This window comes from Sarcophilus harrisii, chromosome 5, assembly GCF_902635505.1.
Source record: "Sarcophilus harrisii chromosome 5, mSarHar1.11, whole genome shotgun sequence".
NCBI classification, from domain to species: domain Eukaryota; kingdom Metazoa; phylum Chordata; class Mammalia; order Dasyuromorphia; family Dasyuridae; genus Sarcophilus; species Sarcophilus harrisii.
The window spans coordinates 92,810,340-92,837,689 of NC_045430.1; the positions used below are offsets into that span (position 1 = coordinate 92,810,340).

The 27,350-nt window shown below is 38.7% G+C and overlaps 1 protein-coding gene across 3 annotated transcripts in view; it reads left to right on the forward strand.

The window, feature by feature from the left end:
* Positions 1 to 2,616: 2,616 nt before the first annotated feature.
* The window catches only part of CERS5 (ceramide synthase 5), a 28,765-nt gene continuing 4,031 nt past the window's right edge, over positions 2,617 to 27,350 (forward strand). Inside the window, exons 1-6 of one of the 3 annotated variants that reach the window (XM_031937918.1) lie at positions 2,617 to 2,764; positions 22,949 to 23,054; positions 23,864 to 23,994; positions 24,650 to 24,707; positions 25,529 to 25,579; positions 26,139 to 26,231. In XM_031937918.1, coding sequence (XP_031793778.1) covers positions 23,993 to 23,994; positions 24,650 to 24,707; positions 25,529 to 25,579; positions 26,139 to 26,231 — 204 coding nt within the window. In that variant the 5' untranslated portion in view covers positions 2,617 to 2,764; positions 22,949 to 23,054; positions 23,864 to 23,992. Of the gene's footprint in view, positions 2,765 to 4,953; positions 5,261 to 22,948; positions 23,055 to 23,863; positions 23,995 to 24,649; positions 24,708 to 25,528; positions 25,580 to 26,138; positions 26,232 to 27,350 lie in introns of those variants that run through there. The other 2 variants (XR_004229461.1, XM_031937917.1) reach the window with 2 other exon arrangements.

Here is a 27,350-nt window from a genome sequence, read left to right on the forward strand (position 1 = left end):
TCATCCTGTAAAATGGACTGGAAAAGGAAATGATAAACCACTCCAATGTCTTTGCCAAGAAAACCCCAAATGGGATCAGGAGTCAGACAATAACAGCAATTTCTGCTAGTATCCATTTTAGTGATTGCTAAGTAGCTCCTTAGAATTTGCAACATTGCCAGTCTTCATTGACTAGGTGCTGGAAATTAGGCTTAAATCTTAAACCTTACATTTGGAAAGGGCAAATTCAGGTGATGGCACATTGTGCCTTTTCACAAGCTGTGGCCTTCTTCCCTAAAATATTCTCCCTCAATTCTGCCTCCTGGTTTTCCTGGCTTCCCATAAGACTTCACTTTAATCCTACCCCAGTAAGAGGTCTTTCTCAGTGTTTCCCAATGGGAGTGCCATCCCTCTGAGATTGCCTCCTTTATACACTCTATCTATTTTGTAAAAACTTAGTCGTTTGTACTGTGACTATCCTATTAGGTCCCATTATGACTACCCCCATCATAGATCCCTGAGGCCAGAGAACCAAATTTTTGCCTTTCTATATAACCTCAGAGCTTAGCATCTGTTTAATGCCTGTCACACAGTATACACTTAATAAATGCTTGAAAACAACATGGTATGTATACACAGGATTATCTAATGGAAAGCCTGACAACTTCAGACGTATTTAATAGAAAAAAAAACTGAACAGATAATATTGCAGTCTCCTTTGGCAAGCTTGGCAAATGATATCAATCTTGAATGTCAGGTGTTTCAATCTTGTGATCTGAGCCTAGAGCCTCTGGTTCATGACTGTGATGTCAGCCATGTTGCTATAGTGTCAGTTCTTCCTGGTCATATAACTTTCTGTTGTTCAAAAGGAAAAATAGTGTCAACATATCGTATCTTCATAGAAAGCAATGTATTTTCCAAGAAGATAATGTTAAAACAATTTTAGATAGTCAGGATTATGTGTCTTATGCTAGAGAGGTTGATATTGTGTAGTCCCTGAATTGTAGAGTCAGCAGTCCTGAATTTGATCCCAGCTCTCCCACTAAGCTATGTGATTATGAACCACTCTGAGTCTCAGCTTCTTTATTGTTAAAGTAGGGAGACTTTGTTTTGAGAAAAGCAGATAAATGTAAAGCACTATAAGAACAATCCATTATTACATGCAAAGTTAACATTTTCTTTGAGGATGTTGAGGCTCAATTTATCATTGAACAAGAGATAGTATTTGCTCCCTTAATTATTTTCAGTATACAGAGTATTTTTATTTTTTAATCTCTTGTTTTTATTAGTATCATTTTACAATTTATCTTTTTTTCAGCTTCATTTTTTTTTTTATTAAAGCTTTTTATATACAAAGCATATGCATGGGTAATTTTTCCAACACTGACCCTTGCATAACCTTTTGTTTCAAATTTTCCCCTCCTTCCCCTAGCTGGCAGGTAGTAGAGTATTTTTAGTCTTGGTTCTCTAGGAGGAAAAACAGCCTTAGCTAAAACTCTGTTGGATGAAATAATCATTTTCAGTTTTGCTTTGATTCAACTGTTTTGTGCTGCACTCTTCTCTGATACACTCAACACTGGCTGAGCCTGTACATTCTTTAGTTAGTTATAAAGTTACATTATCTCTCCTTTCGTAAGGGATACAGATTTAGTTCTTTCAATCTACTTTCAGATCAATCTAGTCAACTTCTTGTAGTAATTAACCATGTAAAGTATAGTTAAGTGTTTTATTAAACAGGTATAAAGTTCCCAGGGCATAAGGCACTCCAGAGCCCAGAATTCTCAACCTTTGTTCAATGACAGTTTGAGAGCTTATCCAATTATAGGTATCACTTCCCTCTCTTCTCCTTCTCATTTAACCTTTAAAATCCCAACTGAAGTATAAAGTATTGAAATTATGGATCCAGTGTCATTATTAGTGTATTTTTACTTCTTTAGGCTACTATGGGCTTTTCTCAGTTCATTCCAATGTCAAAGAAAAAGCATTTATGAATCTTCCCCATAGGCATTATAAAAATTCAAAAGTGAGAAAGTTTCTGCACTCAAGAAAGCTTACAAGTTTACACATTACTAAGGGGATGCTGTAGCCACAGATAAATTTAGAATGAATGTATACAATAATTTCTGAAGAAACATTAACAACTGGCTTAAACTTCCTCCTAAGATGATCACTTGATAAATATTTAGTTAGTCAGCCTTAGCTTTTAGAAAGGGATATTTACTAAGAACAATAGATAGAAAATTCTCTACTCTTAAATTTGTGATATCCCCTCCCACAAGAATATATATATAATCGAAGGGAAAGTTAATTCAAGGTTGGAGAGCTCATGTTGCAAGTGATTCATGTGCAAATAACTCGGGACATATGGGAAGCTAAGTGGTAAAGTGGATAAAACACTGGGCCTGAGTTCAAATGTGACCTAGCTCAAAACTCAAAACAAAATGTGAGCATGGGCAAGTCCCTTGACCATGTTTGCCATGTTTCCTCATCTATAAAATGAGCTAGAGAAGAAAATGTGAAACCTCAAATCTTGTTTGCCAAGGATACCCCAAATGAGGTCATAAAGAGTTGAACAGGACTGAACAATGAAAACTCTGTTGGAAAGTCCTTTTTTCCCATTCATGAAGTTCACATTAAGCATGGTTAATCTTTGTCCACTGGGCTTTGGTTCCTAATACAGAACACTGCCTCTAACTGATCCAGGGATGCCATTTAGGACATTGAGAAGATGAGAAGTCAAACATCTTCTGATCTCTGTGAAGGTGAAAGGCTCTCTTCTGGCCAGGTGGGAAAGGGATAAATAGAAGAGAGGAAAAACTTGCCCATAACTGCTGAAGCTAAGGTCTCTTCTCACCTCTCTTCCTAACCCCCCACTAGTTCCAGTATCTTAAATTCCCCCATTTTAGCAAAATCATTAGATACTTTTATCAGAGACCCGGGAAGTATAATAAAATTCTCCAGTCAATTAGAATAGACTTGGTATCTAGGCCATTTCATTTCATTAAATGATTATTAACAATTTTTAATGTTTAGTCTTAAGGTCTGAGATGTTAAGGTATCAAACCTAAAAGTAGGTGAGGCATTTTTGAGCCTGCTTTTACACCAGTGACCTCCTAATTGCAATATATATTTATTGACTTGGCTCTTCTTGGCTTCCCCATCATTTGACACTTTTGACTACCAACTTCTCTAGGTTTTTGTAAATCTATTGCTAAGTTCTCATTTTAGCTACCTTCTGCTTCTCAGCCTCCAATAATACATGTTATGCTGACTGTGGATGTCCCAAAGGCTTTGTTTTTGGCCCTCATATTTTCTCTGTAAATTAAACTCACGGACATTTTTATCAGCTCCTTTGAGTTTATCATCTTTATGTATCTAACTTTCAAATTTACAAAGCTATCCCCTAGTCTCCCTCCTGAGTTCTACATTCTGATTCACCAATTCTCTAATGAACATTTCTAAAAGTCCTTAAATCCAGGTTTGAAACCTTGGTGTCATTCTTGATACCTCACTATGAATTCCTGTCCCCATTCAATCAATTACTACCTCGTCTGTCTCTCTCTACGATGTCTTAAGTCTGCTGCTCTCTATTCTCGGCCACTATCCCAGCTCTTCTTTCTCTTCCCCCTGGACTATTGCAATCTATTTTTAAGTTTGGTCCCTCTTTCAAACCTCTCCCCATTCCAGTCCTTCCTCCACACAATTGCCAAAGGGATTTTTTAAAAGGTAGAATTACAGAACACTCCCAAACTAGTAAACTCTCTTTGGTTCTCTATTATAACTTCTAGAAGCAAATATAAACTGAAGTATATCTAAATTTTCTCGACCTGTCCCCTTCTCTATCTTACATTTTAGTAACACTGGGATCCAGCTATGCCGGCATTTCCCATTTTTAGGCCTTAGAGCTGGATGTCTCTTCTCTCTACCGGAAATGTGCTCCAATCTTACTGTGCTTGCTCCTTGCAATTCCTGCTTTCCTTCACGATCCAGTTCGTTTGACCCTTGTACCATAAAGCCTTTCCTTATCTGCCCAATTACTAGCCAACTATCAAAACTGTATTTATTTTGCATGTCTTAAGTATGTATATAATTATATAGAGATCGATGTACTCGTCCACGCTTAGCAGATTTATTTTTAATGGCAGTGTCTGCTTCACTTTTGGTTTAGATACCCAAGATTTAATTTATGGTAAAAGCTTGGTGACCGAGGGATTCATTTCTGTACATTTAATCCCTCCAGGCTTCTTTTCAAACTGCCTAAGCCGAGCCCAGGAGTCTCCAGATCGGGTCATTATACGGGAAGGTCAGACCCGGGCCGGGAGGCGAAAGGATAAAATATGCGTTCAGCCCCAGGGTTTCCTTGGGGGCGGGCGCCCCTCCCCGAGGCGCCGAGGGCAGAGAAAGGCGCTTCGGGAGCCTCCGCGAAGGAGCGGGCAGCGAGACAGCCAAGGCAACTTTAGGGGTTTCCAAGGACGGCAGCCCGGAGCCACGACGCTGAAGGGAGGGGCCCCGAGGGGTGGGGCCGGGCCCTGGAGGTAGAAAAAAGAAAGTGAGGCCGGGAGAAACGCGTCCTTTATAACCCTGGGGAAGGAAAGGGGCGTGGCTGGCCGGAGAGGGCGAGGCCCGGTCCCAGAGGGAGGGACCCAGGGAAAGGAGAGAGGGAAGCGGAGGAAGGCTACGGAAAGGAGCGGAAGAGAGGGAGGAAGAGGGGCCCGAGAGAGACTGGAGGCGAGGGAGGCGGGGCTTCAGGGAAGCGGCTGCGGTGGGCGGGCCGCCGAGGAAGGAAACGGAAAGGGGCGTGCTCAGGCCCCGGGACTGGAGAAAAAGCCCTGGCGGGGGCAGGGCCAGAGCCATTTGAACTCCCGCGAGCACTGGGGCGAGGCCTGGGAAGGCGCGGAGGGCTGAGGGAGCCGAGCCGGGTCTGGGCGGAGCGAAGCTGGAGGCATGGCCCAGGGGAGCGCCCGGCCCTTGGGGCGGGTCGGGGCCGGAAGGGGGCGGCTCCTTGGCCGGGCCCCGCCCGGCGGCCGCCTCCCCGCTAGATCGGTTGGCTCTGGCGGCGGCGGCGGCCGCGGGGCGGGGGAAAGATGGCGACAGCAGCGGTGGCGGGTGCCCTGGGCCTGCTGTGGGACTGGCTGTGGAATGAGCGCTTCTGGCTGCCCCAGAATGTGAGCTGGGCCGACTTGGAGAGGCCCGGCATGGGCAGCTTCCCCCGGGCCCGCCACGTCCTCTCCGCGTTTCCGCTGGCAGCCGGCATCTTCTCCGTACGCCTGCTCTTCGAGCGGTGAGAGGCGGCGCCCGCTGGGGACGGAAGGGGAGGGGGCCGCCCTGCGGGAGGGTCGGGGGAGAGGAGAGCCCCGAGGGAGCGGAATGCGGGCGGGCCGCGGGCTCCGGGCTCCGGGAGCTGGGGCGGAGAGGCAGGAAGGGAAGGGGGGCTGCCCCGGAGATGCCCGTGGAAGTAGCCCGCCCGCCGGCCGACCCACGACCCAGAAGTCCGTAGGCCTCGAGGCGCCCGCACGTGGTTCTCCGGGGAGACTGGCCCCCGGGCCGGCGGAGGAGCGGACGGCATGAAGGCCGAGGTGGCTCCAGCCTCGGCGGGGAGGGACCCAGAGGCCGGGAGCGGACCTTTACAGACGGAGGAACGAGAGGATGAGGAGAACGGGGAGGGGGCGGGGGCGGGGGCGGGGGCGCCGGCACCTCCAGGTTCCGGGGAACTTGGACTTGGCCTTGGAATCGGCTTGTCTGCTGCACAGACTTGCTCAGACTGGACCGACTCCTCCCCCCCCCCCCCCCCCATTCTGATGTCTGGATTGGGGTTGGTGGGGTCTGAAGGGCAGTGAATGCTGCAGTATCCCAGGGACTGCCCACATCTGCCCAGCACAGCGGGCAGGCTAACATCCAAATGCCACCCTCGGTCCTTGAAAGCGGTGGGTTCGGATCCCAAGGCACGTTAAGTCATCGACTCCAGCCCTGGGGGTACTTATTGTTCCCTTTTATCTTGGTCAGTTATTTGCAGTGCTTCGGATAGATAGATAACTCCTCTGGGAGGGGGAGATGTGTGCATCTGGGAGGAGAAACTCCTACCCAATTGCTCTGAAGACTTGGATATTTGTTTGAACTGCTGAATAAATGTCCTTCCTATGACCATTAGTAATGGTTATTCTCACCAGTGTGAGCCTTTTTGCTCGCCTTCTCATTCATAAAACATTGGGCACAAATAGACGTTTTGCCTCATAGTAAGAGCTAGGAGAAATACGAAGATGTAGAAAACATATTCCTTTCCCTCAATGAGCTTACATTTGAGTAGGAAAGATCTGATGTCTTCTGGACCACCAGAAAGCAGTTTTGTTGTAGCTTTAAATTTAAAAACCCTCGATTCCAGTAGACACTTCTTTCCTAAAGTGGACCTTCAAACTACTTGGGATTTTCTGAGGTAGAAAGAAAGAAAGAACCTTTAGGTACTCTTCCCCCGCCCTCCCCCAGGAAGAGCCGAGTTCTAATTCAGGCACTTAACTTCCTTGCCTCAACAATAGCTCCTTCACTGAAGGGACCATCTTACTATTTGTATCCTCAGCACAGTGCTTTGCATATCTTACTATCGTAAGCACTTAGTAAATGCTTTTTAATTCATTCATCTGAATTTGCAAGATTCTAGATCGCTGTGTCAAACTCAAATAGAAAGGAGGCCACAAAAGTATACATAAGGATCCCTTCGAGCTGCATGTTGACTTTGAAAACCACAAATTAAGCATTATGCTCTACTGTTTTTTTATTTTGTTACATATTTCCCAATGACATCTTAATCCCATTTGAGCTACACTAAGGTGTTTGACACCACTGTTCTAGATTATAGATGCCACATCTTATCTGAACTACAGGTACTAAAAAAAAAAAAAAAATTTCTTTACCTTTGGCTAAAGAATTCTTTCTGAGCATTACTGTGGGCACTATGTGGTCACTAAGTTGCTCATTGTGAAATGAATAGTTTTATTAATGTCTAGGTCTTTAAAGAAATTAAATACAAGGCTGAGGAATAGTAACTACTGTCCTACTCCTTGGCTAGTGAGGATTTGGACTCCTAGTCTTGTTTGGTGCTGGTACTCTCAGGCCCAGTGAAAGACCTGCTGTTTCTTTCCACATTGCAACCTATTCTACAATTATAGGACTGCACACTTGGATGACTAAGTCTCTTGAGGGCTTCCTTTCCTATGCAGAAATGATAGAAACTGCTCTTTCTTTGGGGAGACCAGAGGAAAAAAGAGCCTGGTCTTTTGATGTCATTTGAATGTTCAGTTGCCTGAAAGTGAAGTGTTAAACTGATGAGCTGCTTTTCTCTCAAAGGAGCAGAAGGAAAGGGCAAGATCCAAAGTGAGCTTTCCTGTGGAGGTTTTAGTTGGTTAAATCCCAGTTCTATTATTGACTTGCAACATGGCTTCTAAGGTCTCATTCTAGCTCTAACATTTTGTGACAGAGCATGATATCTCTTGCCTAATTAGGCACTCACATTTTTGTTTGAATGAATGGAGAGAACATGGGCTTTCACCCTTGTCTCTTAGGTAGTAAGTAATGCTTAAGCTAGAATTTGTGGTCTGATTTAGAGGGGAGAAAACCTTTATAATCTGAGACATTAAACTCCCCAGTGACATTTATACATGAGTACTCTTTCTTTCTCTTTCTTTGTAGTTCCACCTTTGTAATAGTAGTTCACATAGTATTTTACAGTTTAGGAAGGGCTCTTCTTCAAAACTCAATAAATTCATTAATTTAAGTAAAAATGTTCCCTTGTTACAGATAAGAAAACCAAGATGAGACTCAGAAGTTTGTCTGAGGTTACGCCAGCAAATAAATGGCTAAATCAGGATTCAAAATTGGATTATTTTTTAGAGGAAATCTAAAGAGGGGGAAACAATTGTCATTGTCACTTTGATTTCTTTCTTTCTTCTCTGGCCTTTTCATTGACCTGTGACCTAACTTAGACCTGAATTCATTGTTAGAGGTGGAGTTGTTTTTACACTCATTTTCCCTGCTAAATGCCATCTAGAGAGTTGATTTGGGGGATATATGGGAGTTCAAGACTCAATACTGCCATCAGATATCCTGTATTTATTGTGAATACTATGGAGCAGAGAGGGTCTTTGTGATGTTAGAGGGAAATTGCTTTATTAAGCTTTATATGCTTTTTAACATAAGATTATGTTGCAACTATCACACTATTCATTCTTCCTGTTCCTTTTCTATTGTCTCAAAGCAAACTCCCTGTGAGGCCTAAGGAGGGGCCTCTTCATCAATATTCTCTTCAGGAACCAACTGCAGCAAGATGACTAGCTGTCATGAAACTTACAGAATCTTTTCGGCTGCATGTTTTTTAGACTTTTCTTTTCTTGTTCTCCTTGGTCTTGCTAACTTTTACAACCTAGTTTTCTCTATGTTCTCTCCCACCGCAAGGAGGAAGTACTTTATTTTTCCCTGTTCCTGACAAGCCTAATGTTTTTCTCCTTCCCAAAAACGTGTCATCTCCCAGGCTCTCTGTACAGTACATCTGGATCCTTTGGACTCAGCCTTAGTAGGTCACCCGAACTGAGGAGAGATGCAAGGGAGTGGCTGTTGATGAGCAGGGTCTGAAGCCTACTTGCCTTGCTGAAGTTGTTCGGTTGGACTGCCAATTTTTGTGTTGTAAATTACATAGCTAAATCAGGTTTGCTTATCCAGCCGAGCAAGATTGGAGGAGACAGTCACATGCATAGCTCTTATCTGGAAGGCCCAGCTTTTTAATTGGCTCCAAATGGTTGGGAAAAAAAATATTCTCCAGCCTTTTTAAAAGAACTTTTTCTCATCATTCTGTACAGTGGGTATAAGGATTTGCAGATGGTGTGTGTATGATGTCATACAAGAGATTAGATTTCAGACTCCTTAAAGACAATGAATTCAGTTAATGAGAGAAAGCAGAGACAAGTCTTTGTGCAATCTCTCATCTACTTCCTGTTGCAGAGAGAATCTCTTCATCCTATTATGAGCTGTTGGTTTAGTGGTGAGATTAAAAAAGAAATCCAGTAATTTAATTTTTTCTTTTTTAAAATTACAAACTTGGCTATTACAAACAATTAACATCCCAACACACAAACAACAAAAAGGGGATTGTATAAGTCCTGTACACTTTTTTGCCTTTGACATTTTTACTATGAACTTAATCATCAGCGAATGCAAATAAACGACAGAATTACATATGAAAACATAAACTTTGTTACCTATAGTTTGTTTTTAAGAGTGCATATTAAATTCAACAAAAGAGGAGCAAAATTGTTTCATATGTTTTTGCTCCTTTCTGAACTTTTTATTTCTCCTTCACTCAATAGTATTTTATTTTTTTCAGTTACATGTAAAATGTTTTTCAGCATTCGTTTTTGTGAGATCTTGAGAGTTCCAAATTTTTTCTCCCTTCCCTTCCTCCCACATCCGCGAGACAGCAAGCAATCTGATATAGGCCATACATATATAACCATTTTAAATGTATTTTCATATACATCATGTTGTGAAAGAAAAGTCAGAACTAAAGGGGAAAATTACAAGAAAGGAAAAACCAAAAATTGAGATCGTATGCTTCAATCTGCATTCAGTCTCCATAAATCTTTTTCTGGATATGGATGGCATTTTTCATTACAAGTTTAGGAATTATCTTGGATCACTGTATTGCAGAGAAGAGCTAAGTCTTTCATAATTGATCACTACACAATCTTGCTGTTACTGTGTGTATCATGTTCTCCTGGTTCTGCTCACTTCACTCAGTATCAGTTCATGTAAAACTTTACAGGTTTTTCTGAAATCTGCCTGCTCATCATTTCTTAGAATAGTGTTATTCCATTACTTTTTTTTTTTTTTTTTTTTTTTTTGCTGAGGCACTTTTGGATTAAGTGACTTGCACAGAGTCATACAGCTAGGAAGTATTGTATTTAAGCATCTGAGGCCAGATTTGCTCTTGACTTCAGGATTGGTGCTCTATCTAGATGGTGCCATCTAGCTGCCCCTCATTACATTAATATATACCACAATTTATTCAGCCATTCCTCGATATCCACTCAGTTTCCAGTTCCTTCCCACTACAAAAAAGGTTGCTAACAAATATTTTTGTCTATGTGCATCCTTTTTCCTCTTTTATGATTTCTTTAGGATACAGACCCAGTAGTGACAGTGTTGGATTAAAGGAATGCACAGGGTATATAAACTATTTATTCTTTTTTAAAAATTCAATGATGTGCCTTTAAAAATTTTTTTGCACCTCTTACACTTCCACTAACCCACTGGCCTCTTTCCTTCCCAAATAGAAGCCCTTTTTTATAATAAATACTTATTGTCACATAAAGCAAATCAACACATTGAATGTGTCTGAAAGTGAGTAAGAGGCAAGCTTTATCAGTCTTCTAAAGTCATCACTGGTCACTGCTTTGATTGACGTTCCAGAGTCTTTCATAGGTTTTTTTCTTTATGTTTTTGTGGTCATTATGTAAATTATCTCAGTATTGCTTATTACATTCTCCATCAGTTTGAACTATGAGTCTACCCAAGTTCCTCTGAATTCTTTATACTGTACCTCAAGGTACAGTAATATTCTATTAAATTCATATGCCATAATTCATTTAGCCCAATTGATAAATGCCCAATTGATGAGTGCACCCACTTTACTTCTAGGTCTTTGGTACCACAAAGCATGGTGTTATAAACATTTTTATACATAAGTGTAGTTTTCTGTGGTCTTTGACTTTTGGGAGACCTGGTAATAGTATTTCTGGATCAAAAAATATGTATAATGTTAAGTATAGTTTCAAGTTGCTTTCAAGAAATGACTGAACAAATTCATGGTTCTTAAGAGCTTCTAATCCCTCATATCCTGTTCCTTCAGTAATATACATATACCCATACTTTAGAACATAAATTAATATTTATGTAATGCTTTAAAATTTACAAAGCTCTTTGCTCACAATGTCCATAGGAAGTGGTTAGTGCAAGAGTTATCTTTGTTTTACAGATGAAGAAATTATGTGTTACATAGCCAGAAAGCTGGTATTCAGCCCACATTTTTCCTGACTGCAGTTTTTATTGTCTTTTTTTGTTAAAAACTGTTGGTGTTCAGTCGTGTCTGACTTTTCATGACCCCATTTGGAGTTTTCTTGGCTAAGATACCGGAGTGGTTTGCCATTTGCCTCTCCAGCTTATTTTATAGATGAGGAAATTGCTTGCCCAAGATGATACAGCTAGTGTCTTGTACCAGATTTGACAAGAGGAGGAAGATTAGTCTTCCTTACCAAAGGCCTAGCACTCCCTAGCTATCATGTCACCTAACTGCATTATAAACTTAATCATCAACAAATATTCTATGATAAAAGCAAAAGGCGATTGCGTTTTTTAAATTTAGCTAAGTAATAACAAAAATTGCTTTGGGTATTTGTCACCTTCTGAACTTTTGGGGGGTATAGTTTAACCAATTCCCTCCACTCTAATCCTCTCCCACCTTTGTTTCAAATACTTTCAACAAATTAGCCAAGTTGGAAAATGTGTATCTGATTCTGCATCTATCCTGTTTACTTTCCACTATGCAGCATGATTCCTTAGCCTATCTCTTGAGGCGGCACACAGAAGATCATTGAGACTAGGGCAGTACCATCCATGCCTTTGTATCTCTATAACCTAGCATGGTGTCTGTCACACAAATATTCAATAAGATTGAATACCTCAGCTCTTTAAAAAAAAAAAAAAAAAAAAAAAAAAAAAAAAAAAAAAAAAGTTTTTTGTTGTTGGAGATTTGCCCACATTACCCAGAAAAGGGCTTATCAGGATGTTCCCAACCTTATATAATAAGGGAGTCCCATAAATCCAAAAGTAAGGAGAAAGCAGGACTTGTCAATTATTAGGTTCTGGTATAATGAATAGAATTCAGGGCTAAAAGTCTAGCGACTTGAATCCCAGCCCTGGCTTTTTTACTGATCCCACTACCTATGTTTCTGTGGGCAAGCCACTTGTCACCTCTGAATTTTCTCATTTTCCTCAACTACAAAATCATTGAACTAGCACTAGGACCCAAGTGTTATAACCCAACTCTGGTTTTGTATTATGCCTCACTGCCTTCAAGAAGTTTCTTCCTTTGGGAGGATAGGGCTGAATTGTTGGAGAAATGTCTTTTTTCTCTCCCTTTATCCCATCTCTTTTCCTTGCAGGGGTGAGGAACATCTAGCCATATAATGCCCTCAAAATCATTTGGTCTGGCCCTGCCAAGACAACCGCAGGTGAAAACAACCTCCCATTGCTTGAGTTCTCTACCTTGATAATTTTGTATGGCCTGAAAATGTTATAAATATCCAAATGGGCATTGTCAGAAAAAAGGTTCCTTACCCTTGCCTTAGAGTTTAGAGCCCAGGCTAAAAAATGGAAAAACTCTAGGATCTTGATCAGGGATAAGTTATACAGAAGAGTGATTTGGAACCTTCCTCTATTTTGTCAAGGTACTGAATTTCATCAATCAAAAAATGCTGAACTCTGTATTCTGGAGGATATTCAGTGATGGGACCAGGAGAGCAGAAGTGGGATACTGTTTTTTGCCTTGTCCTTTGTTCATAATCCACAGTAATTGTTTTTGGAATACTGACTGTGTAGAGCCCTAAGGAACACAGAAGAAACATGAGAACATGTCATTCTGCTAAAAACAACTTTAGAAGTATTCCTTGGCTTATAGAAGAGAACATAAACTCCCTAACCTGGTATTAAGATTCTTCCATGAAAAATGGATAGGTTACCACCTACCTTTCTAGCCTTATTTCATACTATTCCTACTCATGGATTCTACAGCTCATCCACAATGGACTTCTGTTTCTTAATTTTGTCTAGCCCTTTCCTGTCTTCCCACAAGTCACCCTTCATGTTAGGAATATACATTTTCCATGTTTCTGTCGATCAAAATCCTACTTTTCTCTCAAGATATATGTTAGAAAGAATGATTTTCTATATCCTCATCCTGACCCCTAGCCCCAGCAGATTCCTTCCTGTACTATTGATGATGACTCTTCTTTCATCAAACTGAATTTTGTGATCATGTATACCTGCTAACCCTTACTATTACTCATTAGATTGTAAGTTTCATAAAGACAAGAGCTAGTTTCCATTTTTGACTCTTGGTTATCTCATTGGGGTCCTTTGAATATAGTCAGGACTTAATGAATTTACAGCTTAACTTTAGAAAATGACTATATAATAAAAGATCAGAAGTGGAAGGATCTTTAGAAATTATATATTGGTCTTTTCATTTTATTAATCAGGGAAAAGACTACAGAAGTGAAGCAGCTTGCCTGATTTAATCTGTACATCAAAGGCCCAGCACTATTACTTTCCATCTTACTCACATACTATAGTTTTTGGAGGAATTTTCTGACTAATTTGATTTTATACCATATTAGAACAAAATAACATAGTTCTTTTCACCTGTATCCTCAGTCTGGAAGCTCTGATTACATTAGTTACTGCTGTATGTTCAATTACATAAGATGATATCTACCTCAAGCCAGTTTGGCTTAATAATAGTAACAGTTCGAATTAGTCAATCATATCTGACCTTTCTACACCTCTACATGCATGCTTTTTCCCCCAAAATATTTGTCCTTAGCAGTTGCTTTTTAAATTTCATTTATCCCTGTGAAATCTGCCACAGGGCAGTTTGTTGTGATAGCAGACAACCAGCATGTTTTGAGGAAGGCTTGGTTATCTCTATACAAGTAAAACATCAGAGGTATGCACTGAAAGGCATAGAGTTCCTTGAAGTCCACTCAACATTTCACATTTGTATCAGACTGTGATTCCCTTCAAGAGTAATTCACCTCCCAAAAGCTCTTTATCTTTATCCCATTAGAATGAAAAGACATTTTAGTAGTCCTTAAATTTGCCACTGAGGTGTGGTGGCCAGTCCATAATCGGGCTAATCCATTTTCCTTCTGAGAGCCAATTCTTGCCAGCCACTTGTCCTGTGATTCATTATTGATGTGGTCCCTTATCTCTCAGCCTCTTTCACATGTCCTCTAAGGGTTTCAGGATTATATTTGACTACCTTAATCCTGCCTTTTTTCAAGCAATATTATTCGTATGTTCAGCATCCATTACCTAAATGATGAATGAAACATTACAAAAAAAAAGTGGTCTACTTCACGTTATACCTATTTTTAGATAGTGGCAAGAGTTAGACTTTGAACCCAAGTCTGACTTTATTTTAAATCCAATGTTCTTTTTACTGAATCAGTAGGGTATAATAGAAAGAGAGCTAGACGTGGAGTCTACAGCTAGCTCCAGGTTTGAATCTTGATTCTCTAATTTAATAGCTGTGACCCAAGACAGTTTATAGCTCCACTTAACCTGTTTGCTCTTAAGTAAAAACATAGAATTAGAAATTTAGGTTTGGAAGGAATCTAAGAAATAATTCAGTAGGAAAATGATAATAAAATAGGGGTGATAATATTTGTGGTACTTCGTTCACAGGATTGATATAAAGATTAATCAAATAAAGTAATTTGTATTTTTGTACACCTTAAAGCATATAAATGTTAAGGTGATATTTACTTTGAGGTTAAATGTAATACACTAAAGAACAATGTCACAAATATGAATTAATATTTAAAAATCATAACCCATTTAACTTCATTAGTTGGTTCTGTGAAAATTACATTAAGCCAAATGGAACATTTAGTGCCTTAGGAACAGTGTTGTAAATGTGCTATCTCCTTTCCATATGTGATATGGAAGTGTGTGCCTTCTTATTCTGAAATCTATCTACCTAGAAAACTGTTAAGATCACAGGTAATAACTCAAAAGCCATCTAGTCTCAATTCCATTATACTGATGAGAACACTGAAGCCTAATAAAGTTAAATAACTTGTCTAAGTCCTTTAATGGCAGATGCTGTGGCAATGGTAGTATTTGAGGTGGTCCTCTCCTTCTGTAATGTTTTCCCCTGTATCACCTTGCTTCTACTGTTTGAGGTCACACTGATGGTAAGTAAAGAGCAGTCAGTAACAATAGATTCAAATCAGATGAAAGGGACTGCATCAAGTTTCTAATTTCTATTTCTACTTGCACCACCCATCTATCATACCATGTTCTGATTCTGAAGGGGATCTTTCAGGTAAGGAAAAAGTCAAACTGGCTTAGTCCTGAAAAATTGCTACAAGGTCTTGTCTTGGGTTTGACATTCTAAAGATTGATCTTTGATCTCTGGATACTGCCTAAGGGAAATTCTTACATTTTAAGAGGTTGTTTGTTTTATGGGGAGTTATGGGAGCTAGTTGTATAAGTATTGTTACCAATTCTACTTACAGTCTTTGGGAGTTACTAGGAATTAAGTAATTTGCTCAGAGTCCCATGTGGTCTGTTTAGTAGCATCTGGAATAGTTTGCCATTTTTTCCTCCAGTTCATTTGACAGATGAGTAAACTGAGGCAAATGGTGTTAAGTGCCCAAAGTCATACAGTCACTAAATGTCTGAAGCCACAGCTGAACTAGGGAAGATGAGGCTTTCTAATTCTTCCAGACCTGTAGCTCTATCTGTTTGTCAATCTACCTGTTCCTAGAGTCACTTGGCTGGTGTAAATCTTTCTGATTTTCTATTCATACAGTATTGCTCAGGCCATCCTATTAAGAATCGTAGGAAATTTGTCAAAGCCCTTGAAAACTTTCTAACAGTCAGAACTGCTTGAACATAGAATGAACTGCTTGAAAAGAAAAGTTCCCTGTCACTAAAAATATTCAAACAGTGGATTGGGACACAGATGCATACATCAGGATTGTATGATGGAAAATGCAGCTTTAGAATCCCATGTTTAAGTGCCATCTTCACTACAGTTTCCCTTACTTACGCTCAGTTTCTCTGTCTATAAAATGAGTGGATTAAACTAGGTGTCTTTAAAGATTCCTTGTAGTTCCAACATTCTGCAATTTTGAGTTTTGCTTTCACCATTTGACTATCTGTGTGATACTTTGGGTACCTCATTTCAACTTTAAGTCTTCTAAAGAAAGATGAGCCTTCTCTTAGCTCATGCATATCATAAGGCTCAAACCAGATTCATAAATGGCAGTTCTTTGCAGCTCAAATACAAATGCAACCCATTATTATCAACACGGAGTTAGATTAAATAATATCAAAATCTCCTAACTGGAGATATAGAATTAGTAATTCAAACCAATAAGTTCAATTTTTTTTGATCGTGCCTCCATTCCATCCAAAAAACATGTTTGAACATAATGCTAATTCAGAATGTATGTTTATTTATACATTTTATCTATGTACTATTGTACTAATGCATTACCTACATGATAAAAAATTCACAAAATACAAATAGAAATGAGATAAAGATTAAATAAATTATTTTTAAAGTATTGATTTTGTTTTCAAAACCACACCTGTGATTTATTCATCATTGAAAGCTTTAAGAGAGGACTTTTTTCCTATGGCAGATCAGGACCCTTTCTGCCACTGAAAGGTTATAACAGAGAGGTTACATGATTTACACAAGGTCACCTAGACAGCATGTGCCAGAGACAGGACTAAAGTTCTATTTTTTCTGCCTCCTAGGCCCATTCTCTAGAGGGACTAAACACTTTTTTGACTTTGACTAAAAAATGAGAGCAGTTTGATTGAATATGAGTCATTGTTTTTTGAAATCTTGGTGTAACATTTTGTAATACTATCACCGGAAGGTCTGCTTTTAAAGTTCCTCTTATTTTGATTCTTAGTTTTAATGGCTGTCATACCTAGGAAAGATACCTTGAATAGGTACATAGATCCATATAGAAGAAGTACAATTACTAAAGCATTTAGTAAAGCATCATTTACTAAATAGTAAGATTAATTTTTCAGTTCTATCAATTCTGCAAGGTTTTTGTTGAAATTTGGTTTGTAAGTATTCATTTCCCCTGACATCTGTTCTTGTTTTTTAATGCCTGCTACATAATTTATAATAAATGCTTAATCTTATAAATTAATTACATGTTAAATTTTTATATAGTTCAAAAATTAATATTTCTAATCAGATTAGAAAATTGATGTTTCTACGATTTTAAAATCATGCCAATTTGAGAGTTTTTATAGGGATACTCCATTTTGTGGTAGCAAAATCATATTTTTAAATGACTACTAATGATGTCTTCATATTATCATTAGCTAATATCTCAACAATATATACTCAGGACAAGATTCCTTATTAATGATAGTGCTTATAAATTCATATTTTGGATAATCTTGATAATTGCTTTTTGTTGTTGTTGTTTATCTCATTGCTTTTTACCTTGTAATTTCGATGATTTAGAGCTCATACTAGTTGAATTGTCAGCTCTGACCTTTTCTTGTTTGTTTTATTTGTTGTTGTAATGTTGAAAGGGAGAAAAAGAGGGCAGGGAAGAAAGGTGAAGGAGCCATTGTTAATCCCTTTGTTAAACATTGTGAAACTATTACTTTTCAGATATTTCAAGTAGCTCATATAATATATGAGCACCAGCCTCACATATTGAGTTGGAGTGCCAATGTACATTATTAAATAGTTATAAAGCTTAAATTTTTTTAAAAGATAAAAATAAATGTTAAGAGAAGTTCTTCTCTCCCCCCCTCCCCCCCCCCCCCCATCCCAGTGGATTATGCCCCATTTTGGAGATAAGGACCAGAACTTGAGATCATCTACTTCAAACTCATTTTACAGATGAGGAAACTAAGAACCTGAGAGAGTAAGTGACTGGCTAGAACTCAAAAAGGTAATAAGTGGTAGAAGAAGCAGTATTTTAGTTTGGGTCTACTGTATCAGGCTACTTCTTGAACCAACTGATACCTGAAACAAGAATCCCTTCAACAATAGAACAATAGATATAAGTGATCATGAATGAATACAACTTTACTTGAAAATATCTAAATAGGAAGCAGCCAATTCTACTTTTAGTAGCTGTAATTTGGGGGAAGTTTTTCCTTCCTCTGAGCCTACATCTCTTATTCTATACCTTCTATTCATTGGGCCTTGCCTTTGTCTGTTTGTGAGTCCAAATAGAACAAAAATTTCTTTATGACAGGCCTTAGAAACTTAAACCATAACAACCATAGCAATTCTTATAGCTTTTCTAAGTTAAAACTTCTCCATTCATTCAACCAAACTTCCCACAACTTAATTTCAAAACTTTTCTCCATTTTGATCCCCTTAAATTCTTTTTTAAATAGGATCTTTAGAACTGAACAAAATATCCCAGGTGTAATTGCCATTAGAGCAAAGCTTCTTAAATTGTGGGTTGCAACCCCATGTGGGGTCATGGAATTATGATTTATTATCAGTAAATGTTTGATTTGTCTTACCTGTTTTATATACCTATATGCCTGGGGTCACATAGAAATTTCTTGGGAGAAAAGGGGTCATGAGTGGAAAGTTTAAGAAACTCTGCACTTGTGCATAGTATATTCAACACTGATTTAAGTTAACCCTAAGCTGGGTGGAAAGAGATTTTTCCTTTTAAGAACCACAAGGACTTTAAATTCAACATATATTCATGAAGCGATTGTAATATGCATGCCTAAATTTTAGGCCTTTCAGACAAATACTCCAGTGTTTTCATTCTAAATTTATAGAATGTGAGCACTGAAAGATGCTCTAGGAAAGATGAGTCATAACCTCATTAAAGACTCCTTTAGAGAGTCCTCCAAACATATAGGAGTCTAGATTTAAAACTATAAGTTATCTTCAAGATAATTTGGGCCCATCTCCTTATGCAGATGAGATAAATGAGGCTCAGAGAAGCAATAAGACTTGCCCGAAGTTTACAAAGATTGTTATTAACAAAGTGAGTAGAACCTCATCTTGTGGCTCCCAGTCTAGCATTATGAAGCAGAACATATGCTAGATTCTTCTCTTTTGCTCTCAGTCATTGAGCTTCCTCTTACAGTCCTTACTGAAAGAAGACTTTCTATTAAACACTTCTTATTGAATTTAATTGAATTGTTCTCAGATTCACTGCTTCTACAAAAGTAGTAGAAATTTGTTTTCTTTATATTGAGCCAAAATTATCTTCTCTAAAACTTCTTTTCATTTCTCAAAGTATTGCTATCGTATGGTGTTATCCAGTTAAACAAAGCTAATACTCTTTCAAATGATAACACATTACATTACTGCTAGTACATCGTCTACCCTTTTATTTTCTCTTTTCCAGATTAAATAAATGTCTCTGTTCCTGTTCCTATATGGTGTGGTAGTTAGGCCCCTCACCACTTGGTCACCCTCCTGAGATACAATCCAGTTTTCTGTTGTACTTCCTAAAATGTGGTACCTAGAACTAGATACAACATTCCAGATGTCTCCTGATGACAAAGAGGATAGTAGATGTACAACTGCAATAATATAATTATTTTCATTCTGGATACTATGTTTTTATTAAAGCAGAGCTGACATGAGATCCTCAGATCTTTTTCACAACTCGCAAATCTCAAACTTGTACAATCAGTTTCTGTAAATAAAGGACTTTACAGTGTATTTGATTCAAATAATTGCTCTGGTCCTTTGTGATCTTTATAGCTATGATTCTGCCATCCATTGTTAACTGTCCCTTTTAAATTCTGTGTTATATACAAGTTTGATAAGTAAGCATGTTGTGCAAATTATTGATAAAAAAAAATATTGAACAATATAGGGCCAAGGATGGTCCTAGTGCCCACAACTTCAGGTTTGGCAGAGATATTTAATTATTACTCCTTGGTTTTCAACCAGTTGTGAATCCATAGAACTGAACCAGAGATGCTTGGTTTGGTTTCTTTTTTTTCCTTTTTTATTATCCACCACGATATCATGAGAGAGTTTTATAAAATGCTTTGATAAAATTTCCATGTTGTATCTTTAGAATGGTGCCTTGCAGGTTAAGAATTTTGCTATTAATTAAAATCATATACTTGTGTGTGTGTATGTGTGTGTGTGTGTATGTGTATATATATTTCTATAGACTTCATAGAAATAATATTTATCAGAGGAGCGTAGTAGCTATCATTTTTTCTCTCATCAGGACTTCACATTTATTGGGAAGGGGTGTGTGTGTGTGTGTGTGAGAGACATATGTACACATGCAAGCAAGGGAGGTGATAGAAGTCAGAAACATTTTTGGAAAGGTAGATGTCCACAAAATGGATCAATTAATTATAATATCATAAGTTCTTTGAGCAGAATGAGTCTCAGAACTGCAGAATTACAAAATTTGAGACTTGAAAAGGATCTCAGCAGCCATTTAATCTAGTCCAGCTTCTGCATGAAGAGCTCCTAGGGGAATTCATTTCAGCTCAAAGTGGCCTGTTCCACTTTTGGACAGCTGTAATCCTTAGGAAGTGTGTTCTGATATTTCTTTGCGTCTTTTACCCAGTGGTCCTGGTTTTAAGGTCTAGGGCCAAGCAGAAGTCAAGTCTCTTCTCACATGATAGCCTTTCAAAAAGACCTAACATTACATTCCTTTCCTACTCCCTAGACGTCTTTTCTAGAGGTTAAAATGTGCTTAGTTAGTTCCTTCAACGTATCCTTATGAAACATGAACTTCGAAGTCCTTGCACTTCCTATTGCCTGCCTTCTAGATATTCTGTAGTTTTAACAGTACCCTTAAATCATGGTGCCCCAAAGTAAACAGAGTTTCAAATGTGTTCTCATGAGGGTGGAATACAGTGGAACAATCATCTCCTTATACCCCATCTCCCTCTTAAATGTATCTCAAGATCACATTAACTTTTATGGCTACCACATTATACTGTTGACTGGTGTTGAGATTACATTCTATTAAAATCCCCCAGCTCCCTTTCAGAGTAGCTTTTGTCTGTGTCCCCTCATTTTATTTTTAAATGATTTTTTTTTTTTTACTAAAATCTAGCTTTCAAAGCCTAATACATTGTCATCTAGTGATTTAGCAATTCCTTTCTGTTATCTGAAAATTTAATGTATATGCCATCTATGCCATTCACATCAGTGATAAAAATGTTAAGCAGCATGGAGCCAAGCACAGATGTCTGGAGTACTTTACTGAGACATCCAGCCATACTGACATTGAACTATTAAAAATCTTTGAGTCTGGCCATCCAATTGATTTTGAATCTATATGCTTATACTTTTGCTTAACCCGTATCTCTCCATCTTCTGATTTTTTTCAATTCCACTTGCAGTAGTAGTACCTGCTAGTTCTTTGGAGATATTACGATGTAGTTCATCTGGGACTGCTGATTTGAATTCATCAAGGACAACTAACTGCCATCTTACTATCTTCTTGTTTAATCAACTTACTGGTAGTTATAATAATTGAGCATCTCTGCTTTCTCATTTGTCAGTTATCATTTTCCCATTCACCCCAAAGGATCTTTCTCGGCCCTCCTTTTTCTTTTAGTAGAGCTAAAAAAAAAAAAAAGAAAGAAAGAAAAACAAATAACCTCACCTTTTTGCTGTCCTTGATTTCCCTCATTAGCCTTAGCTCATTTAGAGTTTTAATATTTTTGACAATACAGAAATAACATTTTTCATATTCGTCTTTTGTTAGCTGGTCATGCTTCCATTTTCTGAACATTTCTTTTCTTATTCCAAGTAGCCTAGTCAGTTACTTATTCATCCACATTAGGGTCTTAAGACAAATCCTATTTTTCCTCCTCATTGGGATTGTTTTCCTTTGTGACTCCAGAATTTCATTACTGAACTATCTCATTCTTCCTGGACTGACTTTCCCTGAATCATTTTACTTTTCAAGTACTTAGCTTATCTCTGAACCCTTTGAAATCTGCTTTCCCATAATTTATGACGTGTGTCAAATTCGGTCCAGGTTTCCTTCCCTTCTTTATTACAAATTCGAGGATGGAGAAGTCACTTCCTCCAAGGTTCTCCTCATTTTCACTGTCAACCAGTTTTCACGTTACTGAGAATTGAATTCAGAATAGAATCTCTCTATGTTGGTTCCTTTACCTTTTGAAAAAAAAAATTTCCCTATGGCAAATCATAAAGTTTCTTAGATTTTAGCAAAGAGATGAGAAATGTCTAGATGATTGAAGTCCTACATTATTGTCAGACTGTGATCTCTCTCGACTTTACTCATTTAAATTTTCTCTTTCTTGCCAAGTAGTTTGAAATACAGTTCAATGACAAGATTATACTATACTTCTACCTTTTTCCTCCTTTACCTATCTTGTTTCTTTTGAGTAAGATATACTTATTCAAAGCCACAGTCCAGTCATGTGTTTTGTTTTACAAAGTTTCTGGGATATCTATGAGATCAAATTTACCCTTTTGGATAAGCACTTCTTGTTTGCTGCCCCCATCTTCTACCTGAGGCATGATAATGTTATTGCTGACAGATAGTCATTCAGCTTCTACTTGAAGGCTCATAATGGAGAAATCTCTACCTCTAGAGACATTCTAATTCATTTTTTAAATGGTTCTAGGTCTAGAAAATACTTTTTTATATTAAGCTATAAAAATCATAGCTTTCCCTGATGTTAATATTAACATTCTAATTCTTTCCTCTGGGACCAAGCAGAATTAGTCTAATTCATTTAGATGATAGCTCTTCAAATGTTTGAAAGCTGAAACCATACCCTTATATGCCACCATTCCTCTTTACCTAAATATCCCATGTTCTTTTGACTAGTCTACATATAATCACATTCTCTCACTGTTTTGGTTGTTCTTCTCTAACTGTGCTCTGATTTGTCATGATCCCTCTTAAAAAGAGGACTCAAAATTGAACATAATACTCTAGATATATTTTGATCAAGGCAGTGTACAACTCTTTTTGGATGGACATACTAATCATAATCTAGTTAATTGGTAGCAGATTCTAAAATGAAATGTAAAAGTTTGTCTCTCCACACGTTGCTAGCCCTTGTCCATCACATACTCTTCCAGTCAAGTTCTTTCCTTGCTGAAATAAAGTATAATTATATTTAGAATTGGCCTTTGGCTTGCTCGCTGCAGGTTTATTGCTAAGCCATGTGCAATTCATCTTGGCATCCAGGAGAGTGTTCCTCACCAGGCACCGCCCAATGCCATCCTTGAGAAGGTGTACACATCCATCACAAAGGTGAGTCAATAGAAACAGGGGGAAGATGGCTATTGAGGGAAGTGTCTTCTAGGGTGAGGGTAGGACAAGATCACACCTGTCTGGCTCTTATTCTGCGAGATCCTCCAGAAGACCCAAGGGGATCCAGGTTTCCAGAACTATGACTTAGAGCAATTCAGGGCAGCAGCAGCATTTTAGCAATTTCCTAGCTTGGTTTCTATGATCCAGTACCTGTTGCACCCTAGCCTGAAGAGCAAGAGGGTAAGTATAAATGGTTGATCAACTTCCTTTTGACTAGATAGTATACAACTGAGGAAAAAATTAATCCTTTTGGGTTAACCTATCACAGTGTTCTGCCTTGTGGTGGTCTTTCTCCTTCCTCCTCATTCATGCCTCTCCTTTTTATAGCAAACTAACTCTTTTAGGGTATTAAACTTCTCCATGAATTTATCCTGTCAGTCAGTGGCACACTCCCACCTCATGCTGTATTCCCTTTCTCCTGGTTAATTATGAGTTCCAATAGGGAAGTTGTCTTTTCCCTTGTTAATTGTTAAAACCGTTTTCCTGTCTAACTATATGCTTTCCCCACTCATTTCATATTTACCATTCCCGGTGTCTATTGTATCTCTTCATTTTGTCTGTCTTCTCATAAATAAACCCACTTTTTGTTCCCCACCCTCTTCTCCCCCCCTCCCCTCCCAAAAAAAGGCAAAAAAGATTCTTAGTTGTATAGGATGGGTGGGATCTCTTTTTCAACTGCCCTGATTAGAAGGCAAAGCCATGGAAAGATTGAGGAAGGGAGTGTTCTGATTATGTCCTTGTATCTGCAGTGTCCTGATGGGAAAAGGCTAGAGGGTCTCTCAAAGCAGCTGGATTGGGATGTCCGAAAAATCCAAGGCTGGTTCCGCCATCGGAGAAACCAAGACAAGCCCCCAATACTCACAAAATTCTGTGAGAGCATGTAGGTGTGCAGGCTGGGGGGATGAGGAGGTGGGTAGGACTGGGATGATATTTCCTTTTTGTATCTGGACACCTGTGGCTGAGTGTAAGTTAAAACATTAGAGCTAGAGTAGAATCCTTAGGTGTCATCTAGAAGCACCAGGAAGATGAAAGACTGACAAAATTTGTCATCTTTGGTCTCTTGGCCCACCTAGTGCTAATTAAGCCTCTATGTAGTTCTAGCCTGTTCTAGGTAGGAGGAGATTCCAAGGCTATGCACAGCCCTAAGTATGGTTAGGTGGTGCCAACTCTGATGTGAACTGTCATCTTGGGAGAAAATGCATTGGTAGGCATTACCCTTCACATAGTGTATTGCTTTGGCATAGAAACAAAAAAATCATTATCCCCATCTTCCCTTCCACCTATATAGAGTCTGTTCAGGAAAGGAGACAAAAAAGTAAATGCTACTTAGTGAAACTATCATAAACAAAAATCAGTGGGTAATAGTGTTTGTTGACATGGCAACATGTGTCCATAATATAAATTTTATTCTAAGCTTTTTCAGTAGCCTGACACTGACTAGAAGATACTATTTTGACTTTCCACTCCCTCCCTACCCCATTTGTCAGAGATTTTGTGTTATCTATATGTCTAATTTCTATTCTTTCCCTATACAGGTGGAGGTTCACTTTTTATTTATGTATATTTTGCTATGGGATCCGGTTTCTCTGGTCGGTGAGTCTGAAAGGCTATTTGATGTCCTCTACTAGCTAGGGTGTCAAGGTGTCCAGGTCTAGCTAGGTCTACTAGCTAGAGTTGAGGGGCCTGGAACCTTGCCTTTTTTTCATTTTGTTTTTTGTTTTTTCCTTATAATAGTCCCATTCCAAACTTAAATGCTCTACAGATTGTTTTTCCTAAGAAAGGTGCATACTACAAGGTTTCTAACTTAGGAGTTCTGAACGTTTTTTGGATCATGAACTACTTGAGCATTCTGGTGTAACATAGGGACCCCTTCTCAGAATCATGCTTTTTAATTAAAAAAAAAAATGCTTTTTCTAACTGAAATTGTTAGAGGTTAGTGAAAATAAAGATGCAATTTTTTTCCTATCTAATTTCTCAGCTATTGACCCCAGGTTGGGAACTCTTGCTTCAAAGGGTTCCATGAAAGGGCAGTTTTTGGCTTTTAACCTTTTTGCATGGTGTTATCTGGTGATTTACAATGGAGTCTTTCCCCTCCTTCTAGTTCCCATATCCAGGTAGAATTTTATGGGTAGACCCTGTTATTTTACCTTGAGTTATCCCAGCATATTTTCTATACATGGAATGGCACTTTATTATCTATAAGAATAATTCAGATGCCTGATGAACCTCTTGTAAACCTTAGAACCTGGCAGATGATTCCTCTTCTTCTATCTATCTTATTTTCCTTCATAGCTCCCATGTCACACAGAAAGGGTCCCATGTCACATAGAAAAAATGGGAATGGTAAATTAAGAAGATTTCAGGACCAAGCTAGGTTCCTAAAGACTGACCAAAATTCTCTATTCTTTCCTTAGTCACCTTGGTTCTGGGACACCCGACAGTGCTGGCACAATTACCCCTATCAGGTAGGAACTAAAACTTCAAAGAAAAGTTCTAAAATCTCTGGATCTCAGGTGATGGGACCCAAACAATGAAAGCAATGGCACATTTCCTTTTTATTCCTTAAAGGCTTGAAAGCCAGGTCCATTTGGTGATGTAATGTGTGTCTGAGGGAGATTTACTTGCCTTTACCCATGACTGTGACCTCCTGAATGAGCTGCTGTTACATGTGACCACTATTAACTTGGTGGAGAAACACAAAGGAATGGCAAAGAATAGAAAGAGGACTTTACATATTAGCAGCCTAGACTGTGTCTGGTACTTAGTCTTGGCATAGCTTGGCCCCAGGATAAGCATTAGCCTCTTTTGGCAGTTTGAGAGCAGAGCTGAAGTGGATGAAAGGCAGAGTTAGGGGAGGTTGGGCTGAGAACCCAGAAGAAGGTTGTCCTCTATTCCAAATCTAGGGCAGGAGTCACTCTGTGTGGTCAGGGGTGGGGGGGTTTTGTTTTGAAACAAAAGGTTGGTTAGAGAGATGGAATAACTTGGATTAGCTAATTCCTAACAAGTTCTCTTTACCTTTTCTAGCCTCTCACATCTGGCCTTTACTACTACTATATCATGGAACTGGCCTTTTATTGGTCTCTTATGTTTTCTCAATTTATAGACATTAAGCGAAAGGTAAGAATGTTGCTTCCCAACAAAGCTCTTATCTTTCTCCCTTCATTCTTCTTTGGCAAATAGCTTCACTAGCCATTCATTGATAGACCCTCTCTTTTTTCCCCGGCCAGAATCTTAAATGAGTTAATAGGACTGTCATTTTTGGAAGAAACTATTGTGTAGCATTGGGAAATAAGGATTTATGGGTTTTGTTTTAGACTCTAGGGACAAATCAATGAGGCCTAGACAATCTGAGCTAAAACACTGGCAGAGAACTTAAATGAGAGAACAAAGAGACATGGTAAGAATTTAGGCCCAGTGAATGAATGAAAATTCTACCTGCACTTGGTAATCACTACATTTTCTTCTCTATACTTTGTAACCTTGAGATCAAATCCCTATTTTTTTTTTCAGATAAGGAAAAAGACTTAGAGAGAGTCATAAAATAAGAGATTATTAGAAATAAAAGTTATAGGGGCAGCTAGATGGCAGAGTGGACATAGCACTGGTTCTGAAGTCAGGAGGACCTGAGTGCAAACCTGACCCTGGACAAACTACTTAATTCTGCGCGCGCGCGCGCACGCACACACACACACACACACACATCCCCCCCCAAAAAAAGAAAAGAAAAATTTATGCATCATTTAGTGAAAGCTTATTTTATAATTAAGGAAACTTTTTACATAGTTACATGGTAAATTAATAGAGCCTAAAACAATCCAGTTCTAACTCCCAAGTGTAATATACTTTTTCACTGCATTGTGTGAAACTGTGAGCTAGTAGGGAGCAAAAATGGAACTAAGGACTAAACTTTCTCCAGGAGAGAAGAACTTCTAACTTGGAGCCAGACTTTTGAGCATCTTTTTCTAGGGAAACAAAAAAAATCAGGGTTAGTTAGCCTTTGTGGGAATATGTTGAGACAATAACCAAATGATTATCAGAGGAAGAAATTTGACACTTGCTTCAGGTATCTTCCACCAAGCAGGAAGGACTGAACTTCTTAATTTTACCATTGATCTAAATTCATCTCCCACCCCTTTTTTCCTTATTGATCTGAGTTATGATTATATGTTCTCAGAATTTGGGAAATGTTTGGCAACTGGATCCAAAAAGTAGTCTGACCTATAACTAACTAACTAA